The sequence below is a fragment of the Cygnus olor genome (assembly GCF_009769625.2).
Source record: "Cygnus olor isolate bCygOlo1 chromosome W unlocalized genomic scaffold, bCygOlo1.pri.v2 SUPER_W7, whole genome shotgun sequence".
Classification (NCBI taxonomy): domain Eukaryota; kingdom Metazoa; phylum Chordata; class Aves; order Anseriformes; family Anatidae; genus Cygnus; species Cygnus olor.
The window spans coordinates 1136093-1158011 of record NW_024429078.1 but is presented as its reverse complement, the minus strand read 5'-3'; the positions used below and the strand labels follow the sequence as shown (position 1 = coordinate 1158011).

Genomic DNA, 21919 nt, shown 5'->3' with positions numbered 1-21919 from the left:
AGAGGCACGGTGCCCAGCCAATATCTCCAATGCCTTTAGGAATTCTGGGTTACCAAAGTCCTTTTTCTAGCAGTTTTTCTTTTGCTTAGGAAAGATCACAACACATTTTTTTTTTTAATGTTCCAAACACTTTTTCTAACGCCTGTTTTTCACAGAAGTTTGAAATGTTTCATTTTCATTCCAAGTCAGAACAAAGATATACTTCAATGACTGGAAATCCTGCTATGAAGCAGAATGATCATTTTCCATTTGGCTTTCTGAATGCTAACAAAAGCCATCAGGAGAATTCACTTTAGGCTTCAGATATCTCTTGGCTACTCAGAAATCGCTGCTAGTGTTGTAGGCTTGCTTGCTCAGACGTATGTGAAACATTTTCTATGCATCTTATCACAAGCTTTGTGAGTGTGGCAGTAATACAAGGAGTCATTTCAAAGTCTAAACATTTCACCCAAGGAATAATTGTCAGTGGACATTTCCACAACCCATTACAGAGGATTTTCATGAAGGAAGCTACACATTTAAGGTAAATCTGCAATAATACCAAAGTGCATGTACTCCATGATTGAAAATATGTCATAAGGAGAGTGCAAAATCTGCCACCATGAAAGAGATCAAGGGATCATCTAAACCAGCATCTTATTTTCAGTAATGACCAGTCATGGGTGCTCTGGAAAGCATGTTAAAAACATGACCTTTCTTTCCTCCTGTATTCTGACAATAAGAGTTTAACAGTTCCCAGAAGGCAATGGGCACATCAGAAGAGGAGCAGAACTTACACGGAAGAAGAGCTAGGATATTTTTCATGTCCTGGATATCATGGCAGACGCAGGATTTGGCTGTTGCACTGGTATTTACACGCCTATGTCACAGGACTGCTAATTCTCAAGACATTTATATGCAAAAGGGTTTGTGCTCTTTTGTGGTGAGGCCATCATGAACCACAGCCTGGATTCAGCTTTCCAGGCCCTGAGAGCATTTGAATTCCAGGCATTCTTTGTTTCATAGAATCATAGAATCATAGAATATCCCGAGTTGGAAGGGACCCATAAGGATCATCAAGTCCAACTCCTGGCACCGCACAGGTCTACCCAAAATTTTAGACCATGTGACTAAAGAACGTTTGACATTCTCTCTGCTCCCACCAACACAAAACAAATCTAGCTAATGCAAATATGATAATCTTTCCAGCAGCGGGTTTAAAGGGTGCACATATAATTAAGCCACTTTTCTATTTGGATTCGCAGTAGCTTCATCGACTCTTTGTTTATAAATTTATCATTATGTAAACAAATATTTCAAAATGTATGGTGTAAGATTTTTGAGTCAAGCACTTTTTCTTGGTTCTCCATAAATTCATGTGGAATGAGATCTATCTTTCTTTCTCCCCTTTCCCCTCCACCCTCTCATATAATACAATCTGACCCAGTAGCTGCTGACATTGTTCCCAGCTACAGATTGCAAAGAGATGCTAAGCTGTGTGTTAATGGGGAGGTTTTCTTTGGCAGACAGAGTTAGCAGAACTGGATTCATTAGAACTGTATTCAACAGCCTCCAAGCGTGCTCTGCCGCAGTACCTTATCTCCCTGCCATCCAGTGTTTCTCAGCCATGAGGTATCTTTCCTGGTTGCTCTGTCAGTTGGCCCTTTCCTTCTCCAGTGCTGGTGCAGACTTCTCCATGTTCAGCAGTGAAGCTGCTCTCTTACAACTCTGCTCTGCAGGAGTCCCAGATCCTGCCCTCCCACCACTGGCTGCACCACGGCTGGCTCAGGCCTAGCTCACTCCTGCCACATCTCAACCCAAACTCATGTCAAGCTGCTCCTCTCCAGGCTAGCTCAGTGCTTCAGTGCATTGCTCACTGCAGTGCCATGTCACTGAGCTCAGTATCACCTCCAGTACCTCGCATAGGAACAACTGGCATCACCCCTGGGACACTTCTATCCCAAACTGTCCCTTAGAAATGGTCCTTCTCTGCAGTTACATCCTTGAATCTTCTGCTCCCCTACCAGAGTCAGCAGTATATTACAAAGCTCTCAAAATTCTCACTTCTTTCACAGTTTGGCCCTGCTTTCCCCAGCTGCCACCCTAGTGCCTGGCTGCTAGGCCACCCGCCACTGCATGACTACCTGTCCTGCCCAGTTCCTTGACCTGTGCTTCAAGCCCCAGGAAAGCCAGTCCTGTTTCCATCCCAGCTTAATTCTCTGCCTCTGAATAACATAACCCATCTCCTAGCACAGGCTTCTTGTGACCTGTCACAGTCTAGCCAGACCCTGGCAGCCCTTCACTGACTACCTGCCTCTGCTCCAGCAGCAAGAAATCTTCTTGCCAAATGCTTGCATTCCAGGTAGCACCAAAGGTCTTCCCTGAGCACCTCCAGTCCTATTTCACACCAGCACAATGCTTATGTGTCCCAAAGACACAGCTCATCTCATTAACAACGTAGCATCTCACCACAAACCTTATTTTGTTTGGTTTTGGACATGCCTGGTTGTGACAAAACTAGCACTGATCCTTCATGTGTCTATGAACAACCAATAAACCAGCACAGGTCACTGGGATGTTTTGTGATGTTGTTCCATTGATGCTAAGAGCTAAGGGGAAGCTGTATAAGGGATAACGCAAAGGGTCATGGCTGGGAGCCCTTCCCAGTGCCTTCCCTTCTGGCATGCTCCCTCCTTCCTCCAAAACCCATTGCATCCCATCTCTGGTGGGTCTCAGCCCCCTCATTCTCCTCACCAACCAGTGAGTGCTGCTCAGCACAGCGCACTGCTAGCCCAACAGTTCACTGCTGGCCCCCTCTTTGACTTTGCTATCGCACCTTTTTCATGATACAGACACTGACCCCCAGCTGGCCCCAGTCCCAGCAGAGGTTCCCTCTTCCAGCCCCAAAAATGGATCTGGTCACCTCTGCTCCTTCCTTCTGGTGGCCTTCACCAGCAAGACCACCATTTTAGAAAACACTTACTGTAGGAGAAGCTGACAGCTAACACATCCTTCCACGTCTCCTCTGCCATGTGGCCAGATTTTCCTGCCCTTTGCCCTTTCTACCCCTCTCGGCCCCTTACCTGAGGTTGGTGTCATGGGGGCAGCCGCCAGGCCGTTCATGTTCAGAGCCGCCATCTGCTGCATCTGGGCTGCGGCAAAGGCTGCCATGGGGTTCAGGTAGCCGCCCTGTGCCACCGATGCCATGATCGCGGCCTGCTGCTGCATCAGCTGGAACAAAGAGAGCAGGGAAAAAATATCACGCGATCACCAGCAGAACAGCCTGGGGCACCAGCACCAGGATGGAGGCCACACACCGGGGTGTGAGGGATCCCTCTGGTTTGAGACGTCAGCTCGCCACGTCTGTGGTACCCCCCAACTTTGGCCTTCCTTCTTACTACAGGAGGCAAATTGTATCATCTCATCTTGGGGTCTTTATGGCCCCCACATCCCCAGCGTGTTCCCCTGTGTGGAGGCCTCCTGTGAGCTGGACTCAACACTCTGACTGCCAGGCCCTTCCTTGATGAGAAAGGCAGAGAAAACACTTTATATGTTCCTGAGCAGAGAGGTTTCATGGCTTATGTTGCTTGTATCAAAGCTCTGGGAAAGCACTGGTGGCTGCTGAGGGGAGACCAGTGCATGTGGAGCAGTGAGGAGAGAGGATCCCCTCTCCAGAGCAGCAAGCTGAGCTAGTTCTCTGGGGATAACTTGACCCATTTTCATCTGGTGGTGAGAAAAATCACTCTTTCTCATGCTGCTGGGATTTCCTTAATTTTTTTTTCCAGAATGTCATCAAAATGCTGCCTCTTCTAAAGCACCTACAAAAGGCAGAAACAAGAAACCTGGGCTATATTTTCAGGCATTTTGCAGTAAGAATTTTGGAAGAGAAGGGTGGCAAATGGATAACTATGCCAGAAATGCTTCCTGTATTAAAACCAGACTTTGCTATCATTATTTTTCACTCTGAGCCTAACTCATGGACAGTGCAGTTCATGTGTACAGTACGGCTGCAGTGGGCCAGTAAAATGCTCCTGGTGTGAAGAAGACAGCTTAGATGAAGCTGCTTCTTGTCTCCCTTCCCTGGAGCTGTACAAAGAGCCAGACAAGGTACATTTGAGGTCCTGTGAAACAGTGTCCAACCCCCAGTAGTGACTGACGGTGGATGCTTAGAGAAAGGATGGGGAAGATAAGTCAGAATTATAGGACATGTTGTGAGGTTTTTTAAATAGATATATAGTAACCAAAAACCAAATTCTGATGCATTTCCTTGTTGGCTACTTTCTTGTTGTTGTTTGTTTGTTTTTGCTTTTGAGAGGTATTTTCAAATGGCCACTGAAAGAGGATGAGCAGAGACTGAAACCTCACTCTATTCATTCCCCAGCCTCTGGTAACATGACTTGATGATAACAGCAGAGAAGGAAACTATTTTTTTATAAAGATTTTAGAAGTGACTCATGCCTTTGCTGTCTTCAGGATGAGTTTTGCTGCTCTCTGTGATTTTACTTTCTCTCCCATCAAGAAATCACCCTCTGATGCTGTTGTTTAAGCACATGGGATACGCTTCTCAGACTTCAAAAGTCACGACAGAAAAGTCATGACAAAGTTGTGAGAAAGTCTGACAAAGTCATGACAAAATCTGTTCCTTACTGTTTAATGTTGAAATATTAAATGGACTGTTCTTACATATACACACTGAAACAAATCCTTGAAATCACTTCTCTCACTCAAATGCTGAAAATTTCCTTGTCACCATCTGTGAAGAAACAAATTAAAGGATGCTCTGCCACTGACCTGCTGTTTAACCATGGACAAATTGTGTAAACTTGCCTTGGTTTCTCCAGCTATAAACTGAGGCACAGGATATCTGTCTCCCCATGCAAGGGTGCCTTCAAATCTACAGATTAAGAGTGCTGTAGTAGAGTTGAGTACTGTTATTTTTTGTAGCCTCATGCAGATTGGTGCCAAGGTGGTGGCTTCCCCTTTGATTGTTAATTACCCTTGTTTATTATACCCTGCATAAGACACTTTCACATTTTAATTAGTGATATCCTGTTCTTTGTAATTACTGATGGAGTGATTAGACAATCTTTTCTATTATAGCACAATGCTGATTCCCCTTTAAGGAGTACATTTGTTTCTAGGCATCATTTGAGTTTATTCTCCAAATGAGGCACTGAGCAGGTGATTTTATTAAGTATGCCAATGAAGTGAATAAAGAAAGGGGAATCCATCCATCTTTAACACTGGATTGACTCCAGCACTGGGTGTACTGACCCATATCTCGTTTTCTGTGCCAGGTATTTTCACCTGGGAACAGCTGAGGATATAATTGGCTGGTTGCAGAAATGATGGCCAAGACCTGTGCCTATAGGATCCATTTAACATTGCTGATCCAAGTAGCATCTCTCTGAGATGGATGCAGTTGCAAGGGCTGGGGTCAGTCCCAGTCTGGCCTTTGCTGACTTTTCTCTGTGTTCCTCCAAACCTGATCAGAGCTGCACGAACAAACACACAAAACATGGAGTGACCTACAGCTGGTCATGTGTGTGTCATGGTCAGTCTGGCTGGCAGATAATAGCCTGGAATTTGTACCAGGGACTTTCCTTAGGACTTCTAGGACAGACAGTGGACTTTGATTTTGACATTTCCCTTTGTCAGATTCTGTAAACTAAATACAGATGGGGTTGCCTCTGAGTTAGTCACCTATTATGGTTGATATGATAACAGGAAGAAGAGTCTAGGCCAAAATTCATCTATCCCTTCTGTATCCAATTGCCTCTGGGAAGATGAATTGCAGCTTTGTTTCTTCCTATTGACTGCATGTGAAGTCCCTGGTGATCAGTTCAGCTGCGCATACTGACACAGTCAGGTGAAATCATTCCCACCCCTTTCTTGGCCCTCCAGGGATATTTTTGGATGTCGGTTCCCAACCATTTAAAAGAAAAGTGTTAATCCTTTTTTTGTTTGTTTCACCTTTGCGGTAAGAGACACAGGGCTCTATCTACAAGACACTGTGTTGCCAATGGTAGTACAAATGATGGTGCTGCTCCAAAGACAATCTCCATTTTGCACTCAGCAGAGCTAAGCAATCACTTGTGACATTATTTATGGCTTATGCAACTTCCTTTCCTGCTTATAGATGTTTCTAAGTTGTTCAGAGTTAACTCCACAACGGCAGGTGCTTCTCCTGGTTTGCAAACTGTATGTGTGGCTTCTTGTCTATTCAGAGGGCTTATAAGTTCGCACTGGAAGATGTGTGTTGGGAGACTATACCTTGGCTACATGTGTGATACTTTTTACAGTATAACGCCATGCGTGTATTTCTGTCATAGATCTTCAGAAAGAAGAAGAAGAAATTTTCTCATTCATGAGAGGAGGAAGATGCTGAGGCAATCGGCTCCGGGGCAGACGCGTTCTGCAGCGGAGTGAGGGATCGGGACAGGCAGGGCTTTTTTTCCGGCATCGAGGCCACTCGAGGGAGCCGCCAGGACCCGGCAGCCCTCGCGAGGGAGGCTGACGAGGCGTAGGCGGAGCCAGCAGCGCCCCCTCCCCGGCCGTTCAAAAGCAGCCCCTAGGGAGCGCGAGCGACCAGGGCGGGCAAACAGGGCGTGGCGCATCAGAAGGGCGGGGTGCGGCAGTTCGCGCGGCAGTTCGCGCAGGCAGGGCGAGCAGGGAGGGCAGAGTTTCCCCCCCGCCCATAAGAACAACACCTTTAACGGCTGTCGACCGCCAGCTAGGCTGCAATGGTCTACACCAGGCAGAGTGCTCTCTCTAGAAAGTCTGTAACCACCCAGACTGACTGCCCGCTCAACAATGCGACAGTTCAGGTCTCTGGATGCAGGGAGTGTCTGAGCCTGTTGCTGCCATCTGAGGGAGGCAGAGAGACTGTGTGTGTGAGGTGCTAGCAGGTGGATGACCTGGTCTGCCTGGTGGCAGAGCTCAGGGAGGAGGTGGAGAGGTTGAGGGCTATCAGGGAGTGTGAGCGGGAGATAGACTGGTGGAGCGACTCCCTGCAGGGCCTGAAGGAGAGGTACTGGGGTGAGACACCCCAAATGGGGGTGGACCCTCTGCCCTGTCACTGTCGGGCAGAGGGAGGGGACCTAGGAGTTGAGGAGGAATGGAGGCAGGTCCCTGCTTGACCTTGCAGGTGACGCCCCCCCCCCCCCACCGGCCCCACCTTCCCAGGTGCCCTTACATAACAGATTTGAGGCCCTGGAGCTTGAGAGACTGGTGGGTGAGGATGAGGTAGAAAGTCTACCCAGGAGGATGCCTAGGGCGAGGAAGCTGACTCCATGCCTCAAGACTGCCTCCACCAAGAAAGACAGAAGGGTGACTGTTGTAGGCGACTCCCTTCTCAGGGGAACAGAGGGCCCTATTTGTCGACCTGACCCTACCCATAGGGAAGTCTGCTGCCTCCCTGGGGCCAGGGTCAGGGATGTTGCCAGAAAGCTTCCCAGCCTGGTTCGCCCCTCTGACTACTACCCTCTTTTGATAGTCCAGGCTGGCAGTGATAATATTGAAGAGAGAAGCCTGAAGGCTATCAAACAGGACTTTAGGGGACTGGGACGGTTAGTGGATGGAGCGGGAGTACAGGTGGTGTTTTCGTCTATCCCTGCAGTGGCAGGGAGGGGTACCGAGAGGACACGGAAAGCCCACCTGATTAACACATGGCTCAGAGGCTGGTGCCAACACAGAAATTTTGTTATTTTTGACCATGGGGCACTTTACTCGGCACCCGGCCTGATGGTCGCAGATGGGTCCCACCTATCTCTAAGAGGAAAGCGGATCCTAGCCCAGGAGCTGGCAGGGCTCGTTGGGAGGGCTTTAAACTAGGTAAGAAGGGGGACGGGGCTGAAATAAGGCTTGTTGGAACTGTGCCGGGGGAACAATGGCAAGGCTGGGGGAGAAGGCAATGGCCCAACTGAAGTGCATCTACACTAATGCACGCAGCATGGGTAACAAACAAGAGGAGCTGGAAGCCATTGTGCAGCAGGCAGGCTATGACTTGTTTGCCATCACGGAAACGTGGTGGGACCACTCTCATGACTGGAGTGCTGCAATGTCTGGTTAAAGGCTCTTCAGAAGGGACAGGCAGCACAGAAGGGGTGGTGGTGTGGCTGTCTATATTAGAGAGTGTTTTGATGTTGTGGAACTTGAGGATGGGAATGATAAGGTTGAGTCCCTATGGGTTAGGGTCAGCGGGAAGGCCAACAAGGCAAGCGTCCTGGTGGGGGTCTGTTATAGACTGCCGAACCAGGATGAGGAGACGGATGAGGAGTTCTACAGGCAGCTGGCAGAAGTTGCGAAATCGTCAGCGCTTGTTCTCGTGGGGGACTTCAACTTCCCAGACATATCCCGGAAGCACAACACAGCCCAGAGACAGCAGTCTAGGAGATTTCTGGAGAGCGTGGAAGATAGCTTCCTGACGCAGCTGGTTGGAGAGCCTACCAGGGGAGGTGCCCCGCTAGACCTTCTGTTCACAAACAGGGACGGACTGGTGGGAGATGTGGTGGTCGGGAGCTGTCTTGGGCAGAGTGACCACGAAATGGTAGAGCTCTCTATTCTTGGCGAAGTCAGGAAGGGGACCAGTAAAACCGCTGTCTTGGACTTCCGGAGGGCTGACTTTGAGCTGTTCAGGACACTGATTGGCAGAGTCCCTTGGGAGGTGGTTCTGAAGGGCAGAGGAGTCCAGGAAGGCTGGGCACTCTTCAAGAAGGAAATCTTAATGGCTCAGGAGCGGTCTGTCCCCAGGTGCCCAAAGACGAGCCGGCGCGGAAGAAGACCGGCCTGGCTGAACAGAGAGTTGTGGCTTGAGCTTAGGAGAAAAAGGAGGGTTTATGACCTTTGGAAAAGAGGGCAGGCCACTCAGGAGGACTATAAGGATGTTGCGAGGCTGTGCAGGGACAAAATTAGAAAGGCCAAAGCTCATCTGGAGCTCAATCTGGCTACTGCCGTTAAAGATAAAAAGTGTTTTTACAAATACATCAACACAAAAAGGAGGACTAAGGAGAATCTCCATCCTTTACTGGATGCGGGGGGAAACTTAGTTACAAAAGATGAGGAAAAGGCTGAGGTACTCAATGCCTTCTTTGCCTCAGTCTTTAGCGGCAAGACCAGTTGTTCTCTGGATACCCAGTACCCTGAGCTGGTGGAAGGGGATGGGGAGCAGGATGTGGCCCTCACTATCCACGAGGAAATGGTTGGCGACCTGCTACAGCACTTGGATGTATGCAAGTCGATGGGGTCGGATGGGATCCACCCGAGGGTACTGAGGGAACTGGCAGAGGAGCTGGCCAAGCCGCTTTCCATCATTTATTGGCAGTCCTGGCTATCAGGGGAGGTCCCAGTCGACTGGCGGCTAGCCAATGTGACGCCCATCTACAAGAAGGGCCAGAGGGTAGACCTGGGGAACTATAGGCCTGTTAGTTTGACCTCAGTGCCAGGGAAGCTCATGGAGCAGATTATCTTGAGTGTCATCACGCGGCACTTGCAGGGCAACCAGGTGATCAGGCCCAGTCAGCATGGGTTTATGAAAGGCAGGTCCTGCTTGACCAACCTGATCTCCTTCTATGACCAAGTGACGCGCCTGGTGGATGAGGGGAAGGCTGTGGATGTGGTCTACCTTGACTTCAGTAAAGCTTTTGACACCGTTTCCCACAACATTCTCCTCAAGAAACTGGCTGCTCATGGATTGGACTGGCGTACGCTTTGTTAGGTTAAAAACTGGCTGGACAGCCGGGCCCAAAGAGTTGTGGTGAATGGAGCCAAATCCAGTTGGAGGCCGGTCACTAGTGGAGTCCCCCAGGGCTCAGTACTGGGGCCAGTCCTCTTTAATATCTTTATCGATGATCTGTACGAGGGGATCGAGTGCACCCTCAATAAGTTTGCAGATGACACCAAGTTAGGTGTGTGTGTCGATCTGCTCGAGGGTAGGAAGGCTCTGCAGGGCGATCTGGATAGGCTGGACCGATGGGCTGAGGCCAACTGTATGAAGTTCAACAAGGCCAAGTGCCTGGTCCTGCACCTGGGGCACAACAACCCCAAGCAGCGCTACAGGCTGGGAGATGAGTGGTTGGAAAGCTGCCTGGCAGAGAAGGACCTGGGAATACTGGTTGATAGGCAGCTGAATATGAGCCAGCAGTGTGCTCAGGTGGCCAAGAAGGCCAACAGCATCCTGGCTTGTATCAGAAGCAGTGTGGCCAGCAGGTCTAGGGAAGTGATTGTCCCCCTGTACTCGGCTCTGGTGAGGCCGCACCTCGAGTACTGTGTTCAGTTTTGGGCCCCTCGCTACAAGAAGGACATGGAGGTGCTCGAGAGAGTCCAGAGAAGGGCAACAAAGCTGGTGTGGGGTCTGGAGAACAAGTCTTATGAGGAGCGGCTGAGGGAGCTGGGGTTGTTCATCCTGGAGAAGAGGAGGCTCAGGGGAGACCTCATTGCTCTCTATAGGTACCTTAAAGGAGGCTGTAGCGAGGTGGGGGTTGGTCTATTCTCCCATGTGCCAGGTGACAGGACGAGGGGGAATGGGCTAAAGTTGCGCCAGGGGAGGTTTAGGTTGGATGTTAGGAAGAACTTCTTCACTGAAAGGGTTGTTAGGCATTGGAATGGGCTGCCCAGGGAAGTGGTTGAGTCACCATCCCTGGAGGTCTTTAAAAGATGTTTAGATGTAGTCCTTAGTGATATGGTTTAGTGGAGGTCTTGTTAGTGTTAGGACAGAGGTTGGACTAGATGATCTTGGAGGTCTCTTCCAACCTAGACGATTCTGTGATATTCCTAACCTGCTCATGACTGCTGAAGGTGCAGGGACTACAGCCTAACGTCTGGTGTGTTTCAAAAAAACATTCAGATAAAACTGGCCATACTCCCATAGAGACTGAGTTGGGAGCTTGAGGAGCAAAGAGGTTAAATACAGCTTAGGGTTAAAAAGCTAATGCAGAAAAAATAAAGTAGTATAGGCCCTAAACTGTGATTTGGGAAATTAGGTTCTGTTGCTTCTGCTCTAGCAGGCATCCTGTAGGGAGTGGTCACCCTATTTCTGTAATGTTCCGTGCTCTGGGGACACCTGGGCTGCCCTGGAGAGCTGGAAGCCCCTTTGGCACAGTAAAACATGGAGCTGGGGACCTGTACCTCATGACCCAGAGGACATACAGCTCACTACAGCCTTCAGAGCCACCCCATGGGGTAAACCTGGATCTCCTCCAGAGCTGGAAGGAGTATAGCATCCCATACCTGAACACAGCCATGCAGCCCAGCTAATCGACTTTGCTTCATTGGCTGGAGAGGGGACCCCAACCACGTCCCATCCACACCCAGACATCACAGCCCTTTGCAACACGCCAGCACCCTTTTGCTGTCATGTTTCCCATTCATGCCTTGAAGATGCAGCCCTTCCCTATCAGGTTGGAGGTGCTCAAGGGTAAGGGCTAAGGGGAAAGGGGAGGGGGACCTTCCCAGCCCAGAAGATGATGGTCACAGCTTGGCTGATGGTCACAGCACTGCTGAGTGCAGTGGCATTGCAGGAGTGGGAGGACAAGAACTTGGTCACCTTGAAAGAAGCTGATGGCAAGGGCCTACCTCCTTCCCCCCGCGTGGCTCCAGGGGGATTTACAAAAAGAGGGCAAGTCCTTAAGGGTCACTGGTCTTTCTTATAAGACCATCAGGGCATCCCCAAGTGAGCTAAAATAAGTCACCCCTCTCCTTCCCCAGTTCCCCCTGAAGACAAATGTCCCATCCACTCTCCTTTCACTTTGAAAGAGGCCCAGTGTATGATCCCAGTTAATAAAGCTGTAGAAAGTGAGGCAGTGACCCCACCAGAGACAAATCAATAGCAGCAGGGCCCCTGGGTATTGTGTACTTTAAAATATGCCATTTGAAATGCAGATTTTCCCTGCGTGGGCTGGGGCCACAGAGCACTAATCAGAAAGGCAGCAGCCTTATTATCTCAGGCTGTTCCAAGGGGACAGAGGGGAGCTTTTCCCTTCCTCGTGTGAAAGGACGTATTTCCTTCTGCTTCTCTCACTTCCTTGGCATGATCTTTGCCTCAGCATTTAGAGCTTTTTCCCATCCGATTTTATGGATTCGTTCCCTCTTTCCTCCAGCCTGGCCATTATCATTGCTCAAATGTGCATCTTCTGAGGAGACCAGGAGATGTTATCAAACCGGTCCATGCACGTGGACAGCATTTCTAGAGCTATGAGCCTGCAGTCCCCATCCCAGGGCTTGAGAACCAACGGGGCATCTGGAGAAGCACTGGTGAGGCCGTCTAAAGCATGGGGAGAGGTAGTACATGATGGCTGGTCAACGGGGAAAGATGGGAGGATTCACCTCACACACCTTTTGCTACCTCACCTTGAGGTGGCTGAACTTCAGATGGCTATATCATCAGTGGATGCACAGGTACCTCCACAGGGTTATCCATCATATCCTATAATGATAGATTTAGAGGAAGCACAGCAAAGGGTGAGGTTCTGCAGCACAGCTGCACCAAAACAAGAGCTTGCTTGGCACTTGCTGCCAGTCCTCCTCCCAGAAGTGGGTCCCTGCGTGGTCACTGCCAGCCTAGAGGAGTGCGGTGGGGACCCATGGCCAGAGGCGGTGTTGGGAATGAGACGGCTGCCTCTGGCACTGGGTGGCTGTCAGACAGCAGGGTTGTGCAACTGCACTCCAGGAAAGGAAATATTAACCTTTTCCTACAGGAGGAACAGATGCATGGAGAGATGAAGTGACTTACTCAAGGCCAAAAACTCCTGCTAGAAATAGGACAAGGATGCTACGGTCAACATTCCCTAGTCCCCAAAAGAAATACATGTGAAATTGAAGGAGAGGAAGAGGCGAGAAGGATTATTTCTGATGCACTCTTTTTGAAATAGTGTGATCATTGCCCTTGGAGAAGGCTTACTCTGAATGATCTGATGACCTTCTCATTTTTTTCAGTGTTATTTTCTGTCCTCATATCTGAATCACCTGATGCTTTGTTTGACTATTCATATTCTTCATTCAGTAATAATAATAAAAGTAATAACAGCATCCGACGCTTCTCACCTCTAATGTTCTATACAAACACTTAGCTAATTAATCCTCATGGTATCCCTGTGGTAGAAAGAGGTAAGTAAAGCGATCAATCAAGCAGTAAAAGGACTCGTATTTGGTAAATCACAGAATTGACAAACTCATGACTGTTTTACCTAACTGGCCCTTGGGAAATAAAAACATCTTCCAAGCCTTCAAATAAACTTAAGGCATTCTGAAAAATATTCAGAAGGGTCCTTCCTTTTAAAAATTTATTCTTAGAAACAAATTTCTGCTTTGAAAACATTATTTAAATTGAACTAAGACCAAAAAAATAATAAATATGTGATGTATGGATTCATGTGTCTTAGTGACTTTCTGAAAACTGTCACATGATAGCTTGGATTTCTAACTTCCTGAAAACTGTTGGAAAAAAAAAACAACCCACATATATATATATATATATGGAGCCCAAATGTGCAAATGGCCATGTCATGGTTCATTCCCTGCTACTCAATTTTTCTGAAATACCAAGGAAATGACAATCAGAAATATGGTATTGGCTCTGCTACAAAGTACAATGACTTCAAAATAGATTCCTCTTCTGGAACAGATCAGAACAACTGATATGCATAACTGGTAGTATTTACCAAGTATACTGTCCCATTTTGGTCATTTAAATAAAATAATTCTACGGAGAAGACAGTCTATCTATATAAAGCAAATTTTTCCCTGATTTTGTAGGGCTAGATTTAATATATATATATATTTCCAAAATAAATTTACAGTATGAATTGAATAAACACTGGAAAAAGTGATTCTTCCCTTCAGCACTACCTCAAATCATTTAGCAGAAACACCCTTTCAGCTCCCCAGGAGCTGGAGCAGGGAGGCAGAGGTGGGCAGCTAGGTTTCATGGTCAGCACCATAGAGTCACTGCCACCCAAAAATCCCAAGGTGACCACTTCTGATTATGACTGAGATCTGTGCAGTGCTGCATGTGTTGCAGTTACTGTCTGCAGTTCAGAAGGCAAAGCCATTTGCACTTTTTCAGAGGGAGGGGAGCTGGGATTTACTGAGGGGAAAGGACTTGCTCTAGGCCAGAGAGCAAATGTTACCATTGTCTGTTCTGCCTCTGTCCCCATCTGTCCATTTTCACTCACTAAATCTATGCCTGTCCCCTGCTGCAGGATACAATCAGTGCCATGACTGGAATTTGGCCAGGAGACTGTGGCTAATACTCCCACCCTATTTTTTATGCAAACTTGATTTATGACTTTGATCTTATTTTAAATAATTTAAAAATTAAATAATTTATACAGTATCTGTCACTTTCCAAGGCTCCTTCCTTTGTTCTTGCTTTGCTCTTCTGCATTTTCCCATCTTCCCAACCCTTCTTGGTCTCTGCATGTTTTCTTCATGGTGGGGCAGTAGTGACCTGAGACAGTCACTAAGCACTTGCCACTTCCTACACAGAAAGAAGAGCTGGAGGAACCTTTTCCACTGCTGCTTATTTGGGCCAGGACTGTAGACTGTATTACCACCATTCATAGTCTGGTTTGACTTTTATTGCTCATGATTTCAGGCTTGGCCACCCCATTGCTTACCAGAATCTAAGAGTTTTTGTGCCACATTGTGCCGCAGTATGTGCCTGCAGGTTCGTTCTCAGCTGGCAGCAGATCAAAGGTGGTGCTGCTTAGCATCAGCCTCCTCTACAGGCTGAGTTCAGACCTGTACCTCAAGCAGGCTTTAACTGAGACTGCAGAAATTGATGCCCAGATGATGTGGATCCACAGGAACCTGACAACAAAAAGGGCTGGTGCCCTATACATGCATAAACTAAAATAATTAATTGCCTCATAAAAAAAAATAAAGAAGCAGCTAAATGAATCTGGGAAGATATTGCTGGGGAAAAAAAAAAAAGGAAAGAAAAAGAAACAACCCAAACAAACTGAAACAAATTAGTAAAGGGACTCTGGGAGCTTTAGGGAACCATGAAACCTGACTTGCCTTGAGCTGCATACAGAAGAGGTGAGGTGGGTCTGATGTGACTTTCTGCAACCCTGAAACAGCACACAGAGTTTGTGCCAAGCTTTGTCCTGTTTTCTTGCAGGTGGCACATGAGGGGGGAGGCAAAAACCCCACACAGAGGAGAATCCCCACTGCTTGCTGATTTCGTTGCCTCTGGAGCTGGGGCCATATAGCTGCTGAACCTGAGGACTAGTTGCTCGGCTGACACGGGGCCGTCGCTGCTATCAAGGTTAAGGTTGCTTAAGCTGAGGTCGAGTGGCTTGGCAGGAAGCAGCAGCAGGGAGTGAACCATGACATGGCCATTTGCTGAGTTGCTACAGAAGCAACTTAAAGAGGAGCTTGGGCCCAGAGCACTCTTGGTAAGCATGCTAATGACTGTCACCACCCAGTGGTGCTGCTTGATTTATAAATCCGGGGCTGCCCACTAATCTCTCAAACAAGTGCACCATGTGGGTTTCTGCTGAACTGGTCACCTTGATGCATGGAAACCTCTGTGTAGGAGCTAATTCAGCCCTGGTGAAGTGAGGGTGCCTCTCTGGGGGATTCAGCACGCACCCACTGCCTAGGGACACCACAACCTGCTCCATGGGACAAGCCACTAGAAGCTGCTGGTTAACTAGCTCTTGTAGGACTGCTTGGGAACTCATCTGGCAATGTCAGTCAGGGCTGGACTGCAGTGGGATAGCTAGGAGGACATGCTATGAGTACAAATCAGTGTCTCATGCTAGTCCTGACCTCACTATTAAGCACTGAGGCAGTTCTTAAACTTGTATTACCACCAGGTCCATGTGTGAAAACCCATGGAGAGATGGCATGAGAGAGAGACATGTCCCTGAGGGAGACTGGAAAATAAATAAATCTGGCCATCATCTTCATTTGTAGATGGGAAAATGAGACCAGGGGGTCAAATGACTCACCCAAGGTCACATGAGTTGCTGGTGGCATTGGCAACAGCTGTCACTGCTGTCCTGCTCTTGCATTTTCACTGTTTCACCTTCCCTCCTCTTGACTTGCCTTAGCTCTTAAACTTCAGTTTGGGCTGAATAAAACTGGCCCCCCATTCCCTCTCACGCTATCGATCTCTCCATCTCCTGCTGGCATTTACGAGGTGACAATCACCCTGATATCTAAGAGCCAGCAGTCAGGGGTGGATTAATCCGACTGAGGGAACATCACACAGCCTCGGCGCTCCCTTCCTTTCCTTTTGTGTGAGCCTGCGAGATGAAGCAGATAGGGAGAGACACAGATAGGGATGCTGATTGAGAGACAGCATCTGAGCAGGCTCTGGGTGTACAGGCGCCACACGGAAATGTGATCCCATCATTTAGACAGCTCTGAAGTCCCCAGGGTAATTGGTGTCACCAGCTTGTCATATCCAATGGGTCATCTAAAACTTATTCTTTCCCCCTTATTAGTATATTTGCCAGGAAAAAAAAAAGAAAAAGAAAAAAAGAAAAAGATGGGTCCAATTCTGTTTTCACAGAGGTCAATAGGAAAAAATATTCATTGGTTTCAAGGGGAGCGGGAGCAGACCCAGGAATTGTTTCCACTCCTTCAGAGATAAATCCTCACTCAAGCACCTATCCTCAAAATGTCCTGTATTGTCTAGTGAGAAATAGATGGAGGGAACTTTTATGGTGTAAAGATGCAGACCTCATCTGCTTTTGTATCAGTATAACCCTGGGCTGACTCTTTTATCATGGCAATTATAGGAATTAGTCTAGATTAAAAATGAATGTAGCTAAGAAGAGTGCAGTTAAGAAGAGATGTCCAGAGCATCAGGACAGCGGTGTTTTTATCACCTCTCCAGCTGCCTGATTGATGCCTGTAGTATAATGCTGCAGCCACATCTTTTGCCTGAAAACATCTGCAGATGTTTGTCCCCAGCTGCCCATGGGTATCCCTCCTGTTTATTCCCCTGGTACACAGGGGCACAGATGCTGCATCCCTCTGCCAGGTTGCTGACCACTGGCCTGGGCTCAGTTGGGAATTACTGTCTCTTTCCCCCTTCCTGCAGCCTTGTCCAGACAGAAGGATAGCTAAACACAGCCAGGCTAGGGAGGGGACAGCTCTGCATTCGCATGAGGAAAGGAACAGGGGACCAAGGAAGAAGCAGCTGAGTGCTCCTCTCATTTTGAGAATAAAAATAAACAGGACAAAATGGAAGCAAAAATGGAATTTGTCTAATGGGGAGAGAATTAAAAAGGTCCAGAATAGCACCAGGGTGTGCAGCTGGGAGGAGAGTACAAATGTCTGTGGAGCTTCTACAGCATGTCCTCATGACTCTATGTGGACCATGCAAGGGGCAGGATAGGTTATACCAAGTGCTTGGTGAAGCACATGACACAGTAGAGGATGGAAATTTCTAGGCCCTCAAAGTATAAAAAAGAACATGTGAATGGGATGGGAAGTCCATGGTGCCAGTGCATGAGAAAGAAATAGGGAAGAAAACAGGGCCTTGCAGTCAGTGTGCTAGAGGCACTAAAGGCACACTGGAGTGATTCCTGAGTTGGCTCTGTGTGACCTAAGGCAAGTCCCTCTGACTGAGGAAGATGTTACTCTGCAAAACGGGATTAATGGCACTTCCCTCCTGCTTGCAAATCTAGCACAGAGAACAAGAAGGCCATGTTTTACCACCAGACTGATGAAGCATCTAGGTACAGTGTTGCTGCCTGCAAATGCTCCTGTTTAATCTGCTCCAGAAAAGTCATCCAAAGTCACCTGGCAGTATTGTGTCTGCCTATTGCAGGGATCATCTCTACCTTGCCCTGAAGTACCTGGAAGAGAGACCTGAACCTGATCTTGTCTTGCAGATCCTTGTTATTTTTAGCCTAAGGAAAGGTACTTATGCTAGAAGCATCCATTCTGGGGCTACGTCAGGAGCCCAGCTCCCTGTCCAGTCATGAATGTCCCAGAGGCCCAGCATCCAGGTTAGGTATGTAAGATGGATACCAAAAGTTAGACATCACAACACTGCTTTGAATAGCTGACGCATTTTCCCAGGGTGCTTAAACAATACTGCTTTGGGGAGTCAGAACTGTGTGTGTGCATACATCTGCTTTTCCATTTTAGTATAAACTAGCATGCTTCCATAAACCTAAAAGCACTTCTTTCAGCAGCTGCTATTTTATCCCATGATCACTCCAAAGTTACCCCCAATGATGCACAGGGCAGAAGGGGCCTGGCCAAATGGAGCAAAGAGCCATGTCCACTGTTCAGCTCAATCTGTGTGGCCTAGTAGAACAGGAAAGTTATTTATGCCTTTAAAAACCTTCTCTGGGGCCAGACAACTCTGACGTGGGACAGAGAACTAGCATGAGCTGAATTCAGGGCCTATTTTGGTCCCAAAACTCAAACGTTAGTTGTGTTTGGATTTAACAGCAATGGCTTAGATGCCATGGGAACTGTCTTGCATGGGTACACACATGGACTGGTTACTGCTACAAGCAACTATTGCACCTCTGGAGCTTGTCCGGGAGATGCCCTCACCTACCCCAGGATGACACAGCTCAGTTTGCTCCCATCATTCAACTAATGAAGAAATCACTTGTTCCTCCTTTGCTGTTGTACTTGTCTCTCTGCTCACGTGTGCTTTTGTGCTTTCTACATGCTATTCCTGTCCCTGTGAACATGCATAGAGGCAATGTTTATACTTACTGCCTGTGCATAGGCGCCATAGGCTCCAAACTGGATGGCCATGGGATTGAACATGCCCATTTGTCCTGCCATTTGCTGCATGCGTCTCATTGTACGCTCCTTGTCTGTATCTGCAAACTTCACCACCAGGCTTGAAGAGGCTCCCTGCAGGACAGGAAACAAAAGGAGACATGCAAGGCAATTAGCCAGGTACACATTGGCTCATGTAATCCATACAGCACACACAGATGTCCTGGTTTCAGTTAGGACAGAGTTAATTTTCCTCCTAGTAGCTGGTAGGGTGCTATGTTTTGGATTAGGATGAGAAGAGTGCTGATAACATGCTGATGTTTTAATTGTTGCAGAGCAGTGCTTACACCAAGCCAAGGACTTTTCAGCTTCTCGCTCTGTCCTGCCAGCGGGCAGGCTAGGGGTGCAGCAGGAGCTGGGAGGGGACAGACCCAGGACAGCTGACCCAAACTGGCCAAAGGGGTATTCCATACCATCTGACGTCATGCTAAACAATATATAGGGGTGGCTAGCCGGGGTGGGGGGGCCGGCTGCTCGGGGATAGGCTGGACATCGGTCAGCGGGTGGTGAGCAATTGCATTGTGCATCACTTGTTTCGTACACAGTATTATTAGTAATACTATTATCATTATTATTATTATTATTATTGTTATTATTATTTTCCTGTCTTAATAAACTGTCTTTATCTCAACTCACAGGCTTCACTTTCCTGTTTCTCTCCCCCATCCCGGAGAGGGAGGGGGGAGGGTGAGCGAACGGCTGTGTGGTGCTTAGCTGCCGGCCGGGTTAAACCACAACAGTCCTTTTTGGCGCCCAACGTGGGGCACGAAGGGTTGAGATAACGACAGATTTGACCAGAGTGTGTTAAACTAAAATTGGTATAAGTATTGGACTGTGGGAAAGGAATTCGCAGGGAGCTTTGTGCTATTTCACACATCCCTGAGTTAGAGATAATGAGGAAAACAGGGGTAGAACCAAAAACTTGAGCAAGGTCGAGATAAAGTAAATTGGCTACAGTGTTAAAGATGAGCTTTGGGCAGTGGCCAATTGCTGGCTGGTTCGAGGCACGTGTCTGAGGGTCTCTAACCAATTGTATGACAGATTTGGACACGTGGACAGCACGTGGAGCTATGGGAAAAGTATATGTAGTGGTGAAAAAGGGCAATAAAGGTCTCCTGTTCAAGAGCCAGCAGGAGTCCGTGTCTTGCATCCCTTCATTGGATCTGCTTAATAGTTGCTAGTCACAATGTTGATTTCCTTTATCACAAGTCTGCTGTGCCTGTTTTCCACATTGAGTTTTATAGCACGTTACTTTCTGTATGTGCTCCCTGTCGCGCTGTTTATCCTTTCCGGGCCCTGGTTTAAGATTGTTATGGTACTGTGTGGTGTAACAATAGCTTATGAAATGATGAGATTTCTGGTCATGACTCTAACCTGGTATTTGTACTCAGCACTGTCGTCGACTCTATACTTCGGAAACCATATCTCAGAAACTATTAGCAATTACACCTATTGCCTTTTTTCGTCAGGGAGCCAATCTGTGGAGGGGACAGGGGAAGATATTTTTTCCTACTTGTTCACTCTCCCTTTCTCCTTCACCACCCTCTTATCCCCCGAGCTAGTTACGGTAGCTCTCCAAGATGTTGAATATCCTTGGGATACTCAGACCAGCATGTTCTTGTTGTTATGTCTCCTGAATGTGCTTCAGGTTTTGTTTAAGGTTAAACAACTACTTAGGAAACTCATCCAGAGATCTGTCTTGAGGCGGGATAGTTGCGAGTGGCAGGGAGTGTGGGAGGATATGGGCAGGTTTCTAGAGCTGTGGGCACCTCCAGTGTTTTGGACATTCACCCCTGAACAACTGCAAAATCCTAAAAAACTGGTAGAATGCTTGAAAAAAGGGTGTCATGACTCTGGCAGTTCCAAAGTGACACAAATCACTGTGGCGTGCTGGGGTCTGGCTTGTGCCTATCAAGCTGCAATTGATGCTACTATCAACCTAGTGACAGACCCTGCAGCCGCTCCAGCTCCTGCAGCCGCTCCCACTCCTGTGGCTGGGTCAGAGAAACGAGCTGTAGCACTGCAAGTGGACCCTGTAGACAAGGTGAAAAAATGGTATAGAGACTCAGGTCGTTTAGAACGCAGACAGTCTTCTGCTAGGTCTAGGTATAGAGAAGACGAGGCTGGGCCATCAGAGGTGCAGGAGGATGAGGATGAGGATGTCGAAAAATCAACAGTAACCACCCAAACCCTATACCAGCGTGAGCTACGAGATGTGCGAAAAGATTTTGGTCGCTGCATAGGTGAGCAGCTTGTCACCTGGCTGCTCCGGTGCTGGGACACTGGAGCCAATTGTGTGGAATTAGAGGGCAGGGAAGCCAGGCGGCTGGGATCCCTTGCTAGAGACGCAGGCATTGACAAAGCAATTGGAGATGGAGCATGATCTCACAGCCTCTGGAGGCGTCTCCTGTCAGCTGTGAAGGAAAGGTATCCCTTCAAGGAAGAACTTGTATGTCTACCAGTCAAGTGGACCACTATGGAGAAGGGAATTCAGTACCTGAGGGAATTAGCTGCACGGGAAGTAATTTATAAGGACCTAGATGACGCACAAATATCCACAGATCTAGATGAAGTCCAGTGTACACGACCCATGTGGCGGAAGTTTGTACGGAGTGCACCATCATCATATGCCAGCTCATTGGCAATAATGGCCTGGAAAGAGGATGAGGAACCCACAGTGGATGAAGTGGCTAAACAACTCCAGCAGTACGAAGAAAGTCTCTCTTCTTCCCTACAGGCCTGCGTCTCGGCTGTGGAGAAACTTTCTGAAGAGGTCCACCAACTTAAAGAGAGTTTATTTTCCTCCCCACCTGTACAAACCAGTGTCTCGGCTATTAGGGGTAAGCATCCTTCCGTGCAAGGAAGACGATATAGTGGGTACACACCCCGCGCCACCCTGTGGTTTTACCTACGTGACCAAGGAGAGGACATGAGAAAATGGGATGGAAAATCTACCACGACCCTAGAGGCATGGGTACGTGAGTTGCAAAAGAAAACAATCGGGAAAAAGGGGTTCTCTGAAAAGTTTGCTGCTCCAACTTCCAGCAGGCAGTCCTTTAAACACAGAAACGAAGATTCTGACCAGGACTAGAGGGGCCCTGCCTCCAGCCAGGGGGAGGAAAGGGACAATCGAGTTTATTGGACTGTGTGGATTCAATGGCCTGGCACGTCTGACGCA

At 48.0% G+C, this 21919-nt stretch overlaps 1 protein-coding gene across 1 annotated transcript in view; it reads right to left on the bottom strand.

The window, feature by feature from the left end:
* LOC121063021 (CUGBP Elav-like family member 4) overlaps positions 1-21919 on the bottom strand; it is a 1483068-nt gene that overhangs the window by 762372 nt on the left and 698777 nt on the right. The window contains exons 6-7 of the mRNA XM_040543331.1: positions 18673-18816; positions 3063-3210 (exon numbers count right to left, since the gene is read on the bottom strand). Of these exons, the coding sequence (XP_040399265.1) occupies positions 3063-3210; positions 18673-18816 (292 nt within the window). The remainder of the gene's footprint in view (positions 1-3062; positions 3211-18672; positions 18817-21919) is intronic.